The 16,361-nt window shown below is 36.8% G+C and overlaps 2 protein-coding genes across 3 annotated transcripts in view; both read right to left on the bottom strand.

Moving 5' to 3' along the window:
- The window catches only part of LOC127881166 (TELO2-interacting protein 1 homolog), an 86,034-nt gene that overhangs the window by 14,419 nt on the left and 55,254 nt on the right, over positions 1-16,361 (bottom strand). The window contains exon 19 of the mRNA XM_052428848.1: positions 14,020-14,102. Within this exon, the coding sequence (XP_052284808.1) occupies positions 14,020-14,102 (83 nt within the window). The remainder of the gene's footprint in view (positions 1-14,019; positions 14,103-16,361) is intronic.
- Positions 868-5,371, bottom strand: LOC127881167 (uncharacterized). 2 transcript variants are annotated; one of them, XM_052428850.1, is made up of 3 exons: positions 4,561-5,371; positions 2,128-3,098; positions 868-1,816 (listed from the first exon to the last, which is right to left on the bottom strand). In XM_052428850.1, the coding sequence occupies exons 1-3, from the start codon at positions 4,887-4,889 to the stop codon at positions 1,467-1,469; spliced, it is 1,650 nt and encodes a 549-aa protein (XP_052284810.1). In that variant the 5' UTR covers positions 4,890-5,371; the 3' UTR covers positions 868-1,466. The 2 variants fall into 2 exon arrangements, with proteins under 2 accessions (XP_052284810.1, XP_052284809.1); XM_052428849.1 differs by having other exon boundaries at positions 2,101-3,098; positions 4,561-5,365.

Below are 16,361 nucleotides of genomic sequence, written 5' to 3'. Positions count from 1 at the left end.
TTACGTCACCGGACAAAGACCGTAGAATGGCGGCTGCCATGTGGTCTGACATTGATCCAGTCGTTCCATGATCAATGTCGCCGGTATGCATGGTGTGAGTCATAAGATCTGATGACGATCGACTGACAACAACACCATCTTGCCCGGTACCCAGTGACTGACAAAACCGCTGGTCATCCTTGACCAGTGGAATCACCGGGTAATCAACGTCGGATGGAGGTTCGTTGCGTTTGCGGCTGATCGACGTCCTCCGGCGACCTGCTTTTGTCCATACGTCGTAAGCCCACAAATCGCAAACCGCACATTTGTTATTAAATGTGCAACCGGTACATGCCAAGCAAGTATCGTGGGAATCCCACCTTGCTTTGATATGACCACAAGAACCTCTATCCTGTAAGTTCATTCTGAAATAAAAGAAACAGAAAGAACCTACAAAAGACAAATTAATGATTATAAATTCAAATAAAAAGTTAAACCACAAAATGTAAACACAAAGAACGCTGTCCAATTGACCTCAATTACTTATTGGGGAATAGGCACGAATTCCTCGTGGTTCACGTGCTCATGACGTCATGTACATGAGCGACGATGCAAACAAAGAAACCCAGCAAAAGCAGAAATATGACAATTACTGCAACAAAAAGTATAGAAATATAAACCGAATGATACAAATAAAAGATAAATAAACTTTATCCTTTTAAACCCCGCCAAAAACACAGTGAAAAAAAAAACACATAAGTCCTGAGCCTAAAATAGGCGTGCACATGGTTTTATCCGGAAAGGAAAGATGAGTTGTGGTTCTTGATTTCCTGTTATGTTGCATTGTACTATGTTTAACCTGATTTGGATTCTTATAGAGGTGGACGATTCCCAGCGCTTGAATATTTTCCGGATGAAATAACTCCCTTGGAAAGGGGTAAGCTAGAGATAACAGGTAACGTATTTATGATATTAAAATCATAAATTAAATTGACAATGTTATATACAACGAAGTGTTTTACCTGTATAGTGAATCAAAATCATCTCAACTTGTTTTTTGTTATTGAAGTTTTTATCTGTATCCCCCACAATTTAGAAAGCACAATGAAACAAGAGATGTGTTTGTCAGAGACACAATGCCCCCTACTGCGCCGCTTTGATGTTTTTTTTACTTTTGACCTTGAATGATGACCTAGACCTTTCACCACGCAAAATGTGCAGCTCTATGAGATACACATGCATGCCAAATATCAAGTTGCTATGTGAAGGGACATAGAGTTATGAGCATTTTTCGAAACCTAAACGCAAAGTTTGACGGAAGGACAAACAGACGGACGGACAGACGGACGGTCCGATCACTGTATGCCCTCCTTCGGGGGTCATAAAAACAACATTTGGCATACTTGCTGTTTAAAAACCTAGTCAATTTCAATAGGCTAAACATGCAAATGTATGTTAACAATAATGGTGTTTCTCAGAAATCTATTTCATTTTACATTAAACACCAGGATGTTTTTATTGTATTGTCCCACAAAGACAGAGCCAGATTTCCAGTTAGAGAATACTGATTGAGGGTATTTTATTCCATCCTTCTGTGTAGCTAGTGTAGCAATCTTCTTCTTGCCCTCTATGTCCACCTGTATGATAGTGTGGGACGTGTATCCACAAACAAGCACCTGTCCTGCAGGTGTCACATGAACTCCCCATGGGCTTTGTAGTTCTGTGTCAGTGAAGGTGGAGATCACAGTCCCATTCCTGGTCAGAGTGAGGAGCTTGTGTTGGCTATAGTGAGTAACATAGATTCTGTCACCACTGGGACTCACTGCACATCTCCAGACTGCATTGATGTATAAAGAAATATCATTAACCAATTTTGAAGAAGAATTCTATATGTCTGCAATTCTACCCAACCTCAAATTACAATATATATGCAAACATAGTAAAAGAAAACACAAAGTCTTTAATTATTAGAAAACATAATGATACAGAAAATAATAAAAAATATATATAATGAACAAGGTATATGCATATAAATCAAATTGTTTTAATATTATAATGGAGTAATACTACTTTGAAAATTATTTTGATAATTATTAGGACTAAAATATTCATGACAATTACATGTATCATAAGCAGATGTATCCTCACACATCATTTTCACCAGTGTGCCAGTGAGAGTGTACTTGTACAGAGCAGTACCGGAGGTCACATAGAGATCCCCCTGGTGATGAGCTACTCCTGTACATTCATGTGGTAGCTGTAGGCTTCTCTCCTTCACTAGCTGTCCACTGTGTACTGAGACAAACTGTATGCCTTTGTCCACAGTGACAACTACCTGGCAGGGGGTGATCAGACACATGTCATATTGAGAGCCAGACATATCACAATAACTGACCACCTTGTGCTGCAGGTCCAACAACTTCAATCTTTTATTATTAACATCTGAAACAAGTGTCTGACCATTGAACAGACCACATATGTTGTAGATACTATAGGTTGCACTTGTATCACTTGGTATTCTCACACTCACTGGAATTGCTCCTGTGACTTTTATAGCCTGGTCTAGACTCCCCTGCATGGTCAATTCCTTTGTAATGTGTATCGTATGACCAAGACATGACAGGTTTGATAAATACTTTTCAATGTCATGGTAAACAATCAATTTTAAGGAAACTTCTGTTTGTATTGAATTGTTGTTCAGGTATTTGTCTACTTTTTTTATCATCTCTTCACTCTTCTGATGGGCTAGGAAAGCCAAATCTTTGTTCTTCTCACCAATTTCCAGTCTAGCATCATTGAGATGTGTCAGCTTAGTACAAAGCCCAGAGCAAGTGTCAACATAAAACTTGAGAGACGCATTCCAGCTGGCCTTCACTTCATCCATTTCCTTCATTGTTGCTTTCTCCAGCTTATCTAAGGTGGAATTTATTCTCTCTCTCATACTTCTCACCTCTTTAAGCCTCTCTTCATATGACCCTTGCAGTGACTTCATGTTGATCTCCCAATTTGTTTGAAGCTTCATCAGTTGACCCAGAATTGAGTTAATCTTGGCTGACAACTGCTGATGGTCTGTTGCAAACAAAGGGGTGTCAGCAATCAAGGTCACCTTTGAACACTTACTGAAATGGAGAATATTTTCTAATTATCTTACTAGAAGCAAGTCTTAGGCACAAAGAAAACTAATTATACATCTGTCCATTTTCGCTGTACTCATATCCTAAAAACAGAATTAATTGAACATATCAAATGTATATTTCCCCTAAATAAAGTAATGTATACAATTATGTGTATTCTCTCTTTGTAGGCAGATAAGCACATACATGTATTAACAATTTTATATTGTTTCAAGTTTTAACAAAAAAAAAAGATTCCAAATGCTAAAAATCATGTTTGGTACAGGCCTAAAGTGGGATTAAAACTCACACATACAACAAAATGGCTATGATAGCTTGCAGCACAGGCCTTAGGGCAAGGTACACATACAGTCAGACATTTGATGTTTTGACCCAGTTTTAGACACCACTTGATCCAGATTCACAAATGTCCTTGATGATTGTCAATAAAACAAATCTGACAATGTTTCATTAACATTGATTTATAAATATGGCTTCTAGAGTGGTTACAAGATTTTTCTAAGATTGTACCTGGTGACATAGGCTTTGGACGCACATGACCCAGATTTGATCTGGTACTAAATACATTCAAGATAAACATTCCAAACAAGTTTCATTTTGACTGAGCCATAAACCTGGCTTGAATACAATTCAAACTCTGCATAGACAGTCAATATAGACATTCCGACAAAGTTTTATAAAGATTGAAATGTTTGGCCTCATGAGAGGTAACGAGCTGTATGTTAATTACTGACAACAGACTTATAATTACGCCAGACACCCCACAATAGCTCAACACAAGCACTTTGTGCTTCAATGACCAAACAAGAGCTGTGTTTGTCAAACACAATGCCCCCTACTGGGCTTTGAAGCCGCACAGCAACTTTTTTAGAAAAAAAACCACTTTCACCTTGAAGGATGACCTTGACCTTTCACCACTCAAAATGTGCAGCTTCATGAGATACACATGCAAGCCAAATATCAAGTTGCTATCTTCAATATTGCAAAAGTTATGACCAACCTTAAAGTTTTGGGACAGACACAGACATACAATGACAGACAGACAGACAGGCCAAAAACAATATACTCCCGATCATTTGATCCGGGGCCATAAAAACTTAAATGAGAGGTTTACAACACTTAAGTTTTGTTATCAATAGTGCAGGTATGTATATTGAGTTGTGCCTCATTTACATTTAAGTCAAATCAATTTTACTAATACTAATGATTTTTGCAAATCAGCTAAAAGTACCCCCATGGAAAACTGTTGAATTTGCTAAAAATAAGTATTTTAAAAAATGTACCTAAAAATGAGAAATGTTTCAAGCAACAAGTTAGGACAAAGTGTTGACACAATTAACTTATTTTTGAAAATGTAATACCCTATCTATGTCAATATATCTCTTTTAGCCAGAGCTTAATCTGAAGAAGTAAGACAATTTATTTCAAATCACTACATCCAACCTACCGATGACTCAGCAGAACACAAGTATTGCAGCACAGCGCGCTGTGGTCCTCACAAAACAGTTCCAGTTTCTTCCCCTTATGGACTTCACAGTTCTCCAGAAACTCCTGTGTAGCCATGGCAACTGGCCATTTCTCCATTTCTTCAGGCCCATACGAGGGGTGGTCTTGAAACAACTGATTGTGTAGATTAACACATTTGCCACAAAAGCAAGAGTTACAGTTTTTACAATATGCCTCAGCTTCAGTGTTTTTATTCTTACATGTTGAGCAAAGATAGGCTGCAATTGTTTCCAAATCGCTTTTCTGTAGAGACACTGATGCGGCTTCCATCTTCTTTTATTAACAGATTTGCTAAGTCAAATGTCTAGACTTACTCACTTTTATACAACTTAAACACTGCACAATGTCCTTTTTGCCTAACAAACTGCAGTCATGTAATATGCAGAATTGACGAATTTAGGGACAACTTCACCATGTCAATCTAGGAGTCGCATAAATGTAGGTACAAGTTATTTTCAAAACTTGTATCTCCATCATTCATTGAAGTCCAAGCTTTCTGAATTGCTTAATAAACTGCACCATTTAAAACTTGTGGTTGAGGCTAAACTGATAAAATATGATAGCAATTTCAAAAGTTTGAATTGTCTATACATGTTTGTCATATGAGTATCAAAGTTTGGAGCTTTATCAGATAATGCGTTATCTCTGTGCTAATGTTACATTGAAAATCAAAGAAAGCGTGTTAATAGAGCTTGTCACAGTAAGGCCAGTCTGTTGACTTATTTATTTTTAAATCTCAACCTCATTTTTTTAAAGGCTCATAAAAGGTGACAAATCCAATTATATTGCATACAAACTGGTCTAATTTTTACCGGATTTCAGTTACTCTTTCATAAAAAATTATAATAACACAGCTTAGGTGCAACGTTGTCAAGAATTATAGATGATAAATCCATTTCATAATTGGAAGAAATGTTTACAACTTTGCAACTAACGTGTTGTGTAGCCTCAAAGCGGAGACGTACGCTAAAAATAGCTGAAAGAAAATTCAATTTAAATTCTATTTAAAACAACTTTTTACCAGCAGAAACTAACTTTATAGATCAATACAAACGTTTTAACCATGTAGAAGAGACCTACTTTGTGAGTGATTCCGGAAAACGTTGAAAATCAACGATGTATTTTTGGTGACCTAATTCACCGGAGCGCTTGCTCTAACCCGAGTAAACAGGGATGTAAATAAGCTGAACTTGGAGGACACTGTATTTTGAGCTCAAAACAAGTTGTATTACTCATTTTTTATGGTAATGTCCAATAGCATATATATATATTGTTTTTTGATAACCTTTATAAATAAAATATGCAAAAAATAATTAAAAATCAGGAATAATTACGGATCGTTACCTTTTATGAGCCTTTAAAGCATATCCACAAAAGCTAAAAGTGGTTACAAATGTTGTTCAAGATTTCACCTCATTACCTAGTTTCTAGATACATGTGACCCAGACTCAAACTTGGAACAAATACTGTCAAGATTAACAGTGTGACCAAGTTTCATCAAGATTGACTCTATAAGATTCAACAGTCCTATGAAGAATTAGAGCATATCATAGTCAAGGTCCCCAACAAAACATCCAAAATGTCCAAGGCAACTGGAACGATAAGGTTGGACCAGACACATACCAAGACTGGTCAGGGACAGTAGGTAGATTTAGATTAGGTGAAACTAACAACAGAATGTTGAGAGTTCTTGATTTCGACAGAGGCTACCAACTCATCCTGGCCAACACGCTGCACCCACACAAACCATCAAGAAGACAGACATGGCAAGCTCCAATGGGGCAAGTACACAACCAGATCAATTTCATACTGGTGCCGTAACAGTTCAGCACAAAAAAGGCAAACACAATAACTGTTCCTGGCGAAGACATTGGCAGTGACCATGACTAAGAGCTCATCACCATAAAGCTAAGCGCTCATCACCATAAAGCTAAGTTAAAGAGCAAGCGCTTCACCAAGAACCCTCGCGTTAGATTTGACTAGGAGAAATTGAAAGACCCAGTGATTTCAAGAACAGAAATGGGGCAAGTTTGCAGCCCTGAACATCTTAGACAATGATATCTACAGAATAACCAGCAGCATCATAATGTCATCGGCCGAAAAAGTTTTTGGCAGAGAGAAAAGGAAGAACATGCTATTGGTTATGACCGAAATCATAGACCTATGGGACAAAATGAGAGAGCTCAGGCATGAGAAGTACACCAGCCTAGACTCTAAGGCAAGAACGCGAACAGGGAGGTGAGAAGGAGATGGAAAAACCCAAAGAGGAGTGGATTGAGGAGTAATTTACCAACGTCAACAAATAGATGACCACAGGCAGCAGTGAGAAGGCCTACAGCACCTTCAAGACCAGATACATACATGCCAGAATTTTTCAGGTCCAAATAGGGACTTTCCATTAAAAATTGCCGGGAAATTTGACCAAAAAGCGGGACACCTAAACGATCAATCAGTCCACCTTTTCTTTAGTCAGTAGTCAGTATATTATTTACTAAAACTCTAAATTTCTGCCCAATATTGATGATAAATGTGTTTCAGAATTTCATGAACACAGACGTGCTCCATTTTCCGGAAGTAAACACACTCCATAAACTGAAATGTGGGGTATCCCCGTATGCCTCGATTTCACATCAAATTGGAACAGGGATATCCCCTTGAATATATGTAAATAGTGTGACACGATGTCAGTATAGAGCACTGTTCTTATTCAACCAATCGTTAATTAACTCTAAATAAATTTAGATTGATGTAATATGTACAAACTATTTTCAGAAAATCAGTCGAAAACGAAAGGTAATTTGTGAGAAACATCAATGTTATATACATATGTTATATACATGGTCAGCATTCAATTTGTTTGATGTACAAAATCGGTGTTTTGACAGGTTTAATAACCTTAGGTTGTATAATACACAGGATGATAGTATCGTTGGACTTGATTGGGCCATGAAATACAAACGCAGGTGGCGTTTATTTCTGTACGATACATCTTTCGATAGCAATTAGCGACCCCTATCATAAAAACATCATGATGTGAATGCTGATTAAATCAATAAGTTGCAGATAAATCGCTGATAAGGTGTCAAAAACAACACTGGTGCACTCGAGTAGAAGAAGTGGGTTGTTAATTGGGGCAATAAAGGGATTAGCGATGGTAAGTTTTAGCCAGAAAGAGCTTGAAAAGCGAATTTTATTGGGAACTTATAGACCTTATATTGTTTTTAACGAATGTCGGGACAAATTGTCTCATATCAGGATTCCGGGACAAAGAGCCCAAAAGCAGGACTGTCCCGCCGAGATCGGGACGTCTGGCATGTATGCCAGATAGCCCAAGGCCAGTGTTAAAGCAGACTCCTGACTGAGAGTGCCAAAATTTTAAACAGGTAGACTGAATGCTTCAGTGACCTCTACAATGATCCGCTTCAATCAGACACCTGTATCCTTCAGAACCCTCCAAGACCAGAAACTGACAACAAAACTCCATTCATATTTAAGGCAGAGGTGGAGTAGGCAGTGGGTTGTCTTAAGAAAGGAAAATTTCTGGGAATGGACAATGTCCCTTCCAAGCCGATTAAGCATGCAGGAGATACAACGACTGCAGCAATGACCGCACTATGTCAAAAGATCTGAGAGGAAAAGATGTTGCCCAAGGATGGACCAAGTCAACTACCAAAAATGAATTTTAAATATTTCATTTCTAGGCACATTATTATGACAAACTTCTGATAACTCAAATATTTTCTAGACAAAATGTGTATAAACGTATTAAAACCTTACATTAATTTATGGGAAATATCTTAGCCAGTAGCTGGTTGTATCTCCTGCAAAAAAGCTCTCTATATGTTCATACATCTCTTGTGAATTTTGTTCTAATTACAGCTTCTAACATACCATATTTATTCGAGGAAAGTTCAAATAAGATTCATATGAAACCGTTCTTCATGTTTTCTGAGTATATCATTGTGTTATTGTCTTGAAAAATAAATATAATTATCAGAAGTACAGTGTGTAATTGCAATATTTAATTATAGTAATACAATACATATAGGATCTGGCACGAGTTGTCATATCATACCATATTTTATTAAACGAGTTCAGGAATTTTGTTAGTAAGCGAGCCTTTGGCGAGCTTACTAACGAATTTCCTGGACGAGTTTAATAAAATATGGTATGATATGACAACGAGTGTCAGATCTTTTTTATCACATGCTTTTAAATGAGCAAATTAAATAAATATTTTTGCAAACATAATGATAAATCCGAAATGTTGTTTACATTTTGTGACGTCATTTGACGCTGCAACGTCATTTCAGCAAAATAACAAAATGCGATTGGTTAATAAATGAAAACTAAGCCAATGAAAACGCTTAAAAATGTTGTATTACACATGTGTAATAAAAAAAATATGTAATGGTTGTATTACATGGAAAACAGGGTATAGCATGTGATAAAATTAGAAATTTGGGTTGTTGTTCATGTTTCTTTGGCAATGAATAGTATCATCATCATCATAATCATCATCCTGAACCATCATCATCAACAAAAACACTTCTATATAACACAATCATAGTATTTTTTTCAATGGTTATAATCATCCTCAGAAAGAAGCAACTTCAACATGTGTTATAAGGTTGCACTTTAGTCAATCTTATGGCAGCCATATCTTTCAACAGAATTATTTTCAAACTTGGCCCATATATGATTAGAACAAAATGTAACAAGAGTTCCGCGGTCAGCGACATATGCCCCCCAAACAGGGCTTTGAACAAGTAACACCAATGTCAATAGGAGTCATTTACTGCCCAAGGCAAATGCACATGTGAGGTATCAAGCCAATCAGTCAATTCTTTAACAAGTTATTTATCAGAAACAATTTTCACACTTATTGTGACAGTGATCTTGACCTTTGACCTAGTGACCCAAATGTCAATAGGGGTCATCAACTGTCAAAGTCAATCTGTCGATTTGTTGACGAGTTATTGATAAGAACGGATTTTCCATCTTATTGTGACCCAAATTTTAATAGGAGTCATCTACTGTCCAAGTCCAATGCACAGGAGAAGTATCAAGCCAATCGGTCGATTTGTTGACGAGTTATTGATCGGAAACAATTTTCCCAGTTATTGTGACAGTGACCTTGACCTTTGACCTAGTGACCCCAATTTCAATCTGGGTCATCTACTGTCCAAGACAAAAACACATGTGAAGTATCAATCCAATTCGTCAATTCGTTGATGAGTTATTGATCAGAAACAATTTCCGCACTTATTGTGTCAGTGACCTTGAACTTTGAACAAGTGACCCCAATTTCTATAGGGGTCATCTACTGTACAAGGCCAATGAACATGCGAAGTATCAAGTCAATCGGTCTATTTGTTGACGAGTTAGTGATCGGAAACAATTTTCCCACTTATTGTGACAGTGACCTTGACCTTTGACCTAGTGACCCCAATTTCAATCTAGGTCATCTACTGTCCAAGACCAATGCACATGTGAAGTATCAAGCCAATCGGTCTATTTGTTGACGAGTTATTGATCGGAAACAATTTTCCAACTTATTGTGACAGTGACCTTGACCTTTGACCTTGTGACCCCAATTTCAATCTGGGTCATCTACTGTCCAAGACCAATGCACAGGTGAAGTATCAATCCAATTCGTCAATTCGTAAATGAATTATTGATCAAAAACAATTTCCGCACTTATTGTGACAGTGACCTTTACCTTTGAACAAGTGACCCCAATATCTATAGGGGTCATCTACTGTTCAAGGCCAATGAACATGCGAAGTATCAAGTCAATCTGTAATTTCGTTGACAAGGTCATCTACTTCCAAGGCCAATGCACATGTGAAGTATCAAGCAAATCGGTAAATTCGTTGACGAGTTATTGATCGGAAACGATTTTCACACTTAGTGTGATTGTGACCTTGACCTTGTGACCCCCTCTTGGAAGGGGGGGGGGGTATTAATGTTCTCAAAAAGCTTCATGAATATTGGACTAAAAGTGTGGTTACTTGAGTGTTCACTTTTACTTTTACTACAGCCATATAAGGAAAAATCCCCCCCCCCCCCCCAGTGGCAATGTTTTTCAATGACCCGCAACCATACAACCATAAATTCCAACTCAGTAAAGATATGATTTGAGTTAATGTTCTGATTATGTTGCATGAAAATTTGACTCAAAATGAGACTTCTCAATTATTAACAAGGTATCACTAAAGCAATAAAAGGAAAACTTCCCAACCCTTGCCAGCAATTTTTTTCAAATAACTGGAAAGATTTTCAAACTAAGCCAAGATATCATAAGAACAAAATAATGTTCTTGCCAAATTTCATGAAGATTGGACTATAAATGTAACTTTAATAAGAGTGTCAACATGTTTTCACTATAACCATAAAAGGAAAACTGCTCCACCCCATGGTGGCCGTGTCTTTTCAACCATTTGACACTCAGCTGCGATATAAGAACATGATTCTGACCATATTTCATGAAGATTGAATTATAAATGTGACTTCTAGTGTTCACAAGCTTGTCTCTTTAGGTAATTTGTGATCTAGTTTTTTACCTCAAGTGAGCCTGCTTTTAACAGCAAGACCCTAACTTAGTTGAGCTAAACAGTATGTGAATCAGCGATGTTTTGCCAAATTTCAATCTAGATTAAGTTCCCTTAATGATCTATGCCATGTATATTATTTCTCATCAGTACGGCCCTTCAAATTGTATCCAAGTTGTGCTACTACATGTATGTAAATAAGCGGTGCTGTAAATATTGTCTTGATGGAAATAAGAAATTGTTATTCATGTTTCTACAGAATTATTATAAATCAAGAGAGCCTGAAAGGCCCAAAGTCGCTTACCTGAGATGCAAAGGAACTGACCTGCTCAGTGCAGCCCCAAGATATCATTAGAACAAATGTTCTGACCAAGTTTCATGCAGAGTGAACTATTAATGAAACTTTTAGACTGCTAACAAGGTTTTACTGTAGCCATATTAGGATAAATTATCCGACCCCTGGCAGCTATGTTGTTCAACCGACAGAAACTTTTTATGAACTGATCCAAGATAGCATTAAAACAAATGTTCTGATCTATTTTTATGGAGATTGGACAGTAAATGTGACTTTTAGAGTGTTTACAAGTTTTTACTATAGCCATATAAATAAAAATGTCCCGCCGTCTGGCGGCCATGTTTTTCAACCTCTAGTGTTAAAAAGGTTTTACTAAAGTAATGTAAGGCAATATAAGGAAAATTGCCCGCCCCATAGAGGCTCAAGAAGCCAGAACCATTTTCTAACTCTTTCAAGATTTCATTAGAACAAGCAAATTCGTTGAATTGATATCCCCGCCAATATGCTTCTGGACACAAAAGTGTTATATTTGACACTCAGCTAAAAAAAGCTTTTTTTTAAGATACAAAGGGCCATAACTCTGTTATTATAGGATGGTGTACAATGCCATTTGGCATGCATCATCCTCTTATCCATATATATACTCATACCAAGTTTCAATGAAATCCATCAAAGCACTTCCAAGATATGGCACCGGACACAAAAGTGCCGGACGGACGGAAAGACGGAAGGACTGAAAGACGGACGGACGGACAATGCCAAAACAATATCCCTCCGCCTATGGCGTGGGGATAACAAATGTTCTGACCAAGTTTCATGAAGATTGGACAATAAATGTGACTTTTAGAGTGTTAACAAGTTTTTACTATAGCAATATAAGGAAAAAGACCCTGCCCCCTGTCGGCCATGTTTTTTAACCAACCAAAAACATTTTCAAACTCGTCCAATATATTATGGAGACAAAAATTCTAACCAACTTTCATGAATATGGGAAATAAATATGGCCTCTTGAGTGTTAAATAGGTTTTAATATAGCCATATGTAGACACTGATGATATAAGGCAAGATGCCCCTTCCCTGGTGGCCACGTTTTTCAACAGACCAGAATCATTTTGGAACTCAATCAAGATGTCATTGGGATGATCTTGTGACCATGTTTCATGACAATCAGGCGATAAATTTGGCTTCAAGAGTGTTAACAAGGTTTTACTATAGCGATATTAGGAAAAATGACCCGCCCCCTGGTGGCCATGTCTTTCAACCAACTGGAACCATTTTCGAACTCATCCAAGATGTCAGTGGGACAAATCTTCTGACCAAGTTTCATGATGATCAGACAATTAATGTGGCTTCAAGAGTGTTAACAAGGTTTTACTATAGTCAGTATATAGCCACATTAGAAAAAATGCCCCGCCCCCTAATGGCCATGTTTTTCAACCAACTGGAACCATTTTCACACTCGTCCAAGATATCATTGGGACAAACCTTCTGACTAAATTTCATGAAGATTGGACAATAAATGTGGCCTCTATAGTTTTAACAAGGCAAATGTTGATGCCCCTAAACGCATGACGTACGAGGGACAAAAAGCGATCACAAAAGCTCACCATGAGCACATTGTGCTCAGGTGAGCTAAAAAGGGAAAGATGAGATATGAAATGTGAAACATGAGTCTTGCAAAATGTTTGTTATTTGTGCAATATGAAACATGAACCTTGAAAAGGAGAACATGATTCATTAACTGTGAAACTTGATTCTTGAAATATGAACAATGAGTTTTCAAGATTGTTAAACACAAGTCTGGAAAAGTGTGAACCTTGGAAAGAGAAATATATATTGTAAACTGTGACACATAGTTCTTGAACTGTGAAACATAGGTCTTTTAAAGTGATACATGTATCCAAAAATGTGAAAAACAATTGTTGAAATGTGAAAAAAGAGTCTTCAAATGTGATTCATGGGTCCAATAAATGCCAAAAAGAAGTCCTGAAATTTGAAACAAGATCCTTGAAATGTAAAACATGATAATTGCAATGTGAAACATGAGCCTTAAACGTAAAAAATGAGCCTTGAAATATAAAAACATGAGCCTTGAAATGTGAAATGTACCCCTTGAAATGTGAAATGCTAGCCTTGAAATATAAAACATGAGCCTTGTAATGTGAAACATGAGCCTTGTAATGTGAAACACGAGCCTTGAAATGTGAAACATTAGCCTTAAAATGTGAAACATTAGCCTTGATATGAAAAGCATGAGTCTTGAAAAATGTGAAACATGAACAGGAAAAGGGACAAATGATTTGTGAAATATTAAACAACAGTCTTGTTTAGTGTCAAACTCTCATCTCAAAATAATGGTATGTCATTTGTCCTTAAAAGTGGAACACATGTAAAATAGTTTACTGTTCGAGAAAATATGTTTCAAGATATTTCACTTTAATGATTCAATATATTTAAACTTTTACATTTTGTGAATTGAAAAAGAAAGAAACACACATAAGCAAGCGATCCATGCATATACATGTATTCACTTCAACTTTGCCCAACCCACCTTAATGGTGACCAGCTTCTCTTCATCTGCAAAGCACAGACTAAATGGAGGCCAGATCTTGTGAATCAGTGGAAGTAACTCATCTGCAACAACAAAAAGGGGAAGTTACTCATCTGTATACAATAAACAGGGGAAGTTAGTCATTTAGAAACAATAAACAGTGGAAGTAACTCATCTGCAAACAACAAACAGGGGTAGCTACTCATTTGGAAACAACAAACGGGGGCAGTTACTCATCTGCAACAACAAACAGGTGAAGTAATTCATCTGGAAGTATAAACAGCAGCTACACTTTGCTCTAAGAAAAGACTTTTGAAAATATTTGGAGTCCCTAAAAACCAATCTCTATAAGCTGGAATAATCTGAAGACCTATCAAAATTCCTCCTGTCCCCTTCTTTCCTCTACAAGTATATGCATATTGGTTGAAATCCCTTTATATACTGGAATTTCTGAATTCCAGATACTGAACACCTCTAGCGATACATTGCTTTGTTTTGTTTGTAAATTTACCCTTTACCACTAAGATACGTATTTTCAAGCATTTGTAGTCCCTGAGAAAGTTAAATTTAATTAAAGACCATTCTTACTAGATTCATATTTTACAGGCTTCATTTCCAAACCTTAAATACTGGTGAGCAGCAAACAGCATAAAACCTGAACAGACTGTGAGTTACTAGAAGGCTATTCTGGTTTTATGCTGTTTGCACATTGTGATTTTCACGTTGCTTCTAAGAAGGAAAGAGTTAAAACCTGTGACAAGGTGGGAAAATGTTCAAATAGTTAGAATTTTTCTTAAGCTGGAATAACGAGGTGCAAGCACATTCAATTCAATAATTTGACATCATATGAGTAGTCTCTTGTTAATTAAATTGGCATAGCATACTAAGTTGTTGTTAACAACAAATTATGTGATACTTATATCTAGACTGTTTTTTTGTTCCTTCTTTTTAAAATTGACAATTCAGAACCGTACAGTGTTTAAATTGTGGCCTTGCATTTATTTGCACAAAGCTTTTAAAATGTTAGATACATATACCATCATGGAATGCCATGTTTGTATATATACATTTTTATAAAAGGTATAAAAACAAGTGGGCCAGAAAGGCCCAAAGTCGCTGACCTGAGATAACAAGTTATTATTGGGAAAAATCTTCTGACCAAGTTTCATGAAGATCGGAAAATAAATGTGGCCTCTAGAGTGTAAACAAGGTTTTACTATAGCCATATAAGGAAAAATGCCCCGCCCCCTGGCAGCCATGTTTTTCAACCAACCTGCATCATTTTTGAAATCTTCCAAGATATTATCGGGACGAATCTTCTGACCAAGTTTCATGAAGATCGGACAGTAAATGTGGCCTCTAGAGTGTTACCAAGATTTTACTATAGCCATATAAGGAAAAATGCTCCGCCCCTTGGAAGCCATGTTTTTCAAGCAAACATAATTATTTTCAAACTCATCCAAGATATCATTGAGACCAATCTTCTGAAGAAATTTCATGAAGATTGGACAATAAATGTGGCCTCTAGAGTGTTAACAAGGTTTTACTAAAGCCATATATAGCAATATAAGGAAAAATGCCCCGCCCCTGGTGGCCATGTTTTTAAAGCAACCAAAACCATTTTTGAACTCATCCAAATATCATTGGGACAAATCTTCTGACCAAGTTTCATGATGATCGGAAAATAAATGTGACCTCTAGAGTGTTAACAAAGTTTTACTATAGCCATAAAAGGAAAAATGCCCCGCCCCCAAGGTGGCCATGTTTTTCAACCAACCGGCATCATTTTTGAACTCGTCCAAGATATTATTGGGATCAGAGCTCCAGTTAAGGATTAAGTCGAAAGGGCATGTTACCCCCTGATATTATTGTAAAAGGGTATTTTACTCCTTTGTTTCAGCCATAAAGGGTACTTAGGAATATTTAGGGGTATTTTCTTTTTCCAAAGGTAACTGACATATAACATGGAGAGTTTAATCTAGAAATAATTTTATTTGTTATTTATATTAAAAAATGCAAAGGAAAGAAGTTAAAATGATGATATGAACAGGCATTCTTTAACATATTCCCGCAGGAGCCGCTGTACTTTAAACGTCACTTTTTTAACCACAGACATGATGGGCCGCCATTTTGATTACAAGCTTGTTTTGATTAACTTACTTTTGATTCAAAGGTTAACTTACACTAAAATCTCAACTGGATTATTGGTTAAACCGGTTACGCACTTGAATCGATTAACAATACGTACTTAGATTTGTATTGCGTAATGTTACGTACCGGGCTAATTTTTAATTTTTAATGCGTTTTTTTTAATTTTTCAATGCGTAAATACGCAGATACGC

The sequence above is a fragment of the Dreissena polymorpha genome, chromosome 5 (assembly GCF_020536995.1).
Source record: "Dreissena polymorpha isolate Duluth1 chromosome 5, UMN_Dpol_1.0, whole genome shotgun sequence".
Classification (NCBI taxonomy): Eukaryota; Metazoa; Mollusca; class Bivalvia; order Myida; family Dreissenidae; genus Dreissena; species Dreissena polymorpha.
Note: the sequence above shows the minus strand (reverse complement) of the source record. Positions and strands in the feature narration are given on the sequence as shown.

Excerpts from the sequence above, each read along its gene's own strand:
- LOC127881167 (XM_052428849.1), bottom strand. The coding sequence starts at position 4,889 with ATGGAAGCCGCATCAGTGTCTCTACAGAAAAGCGATTTGGAAACAATT. Across the intron at positions 3,099-4,560 it reads TGTGTTCTGCTGAGTCATCG|TAAGTGTTCAAAGGTGACCT; the intron begins GTAGGTTGGATG and ends TCTCCATTTCAG. Across the intron at positions 1,817-2,100 it reads TACATCTGCTTATGATACAT|TCTGGAGATGTGCAGTGAGT; the intron begins GTAATTGTCATG and ends ACATCAATGCAG.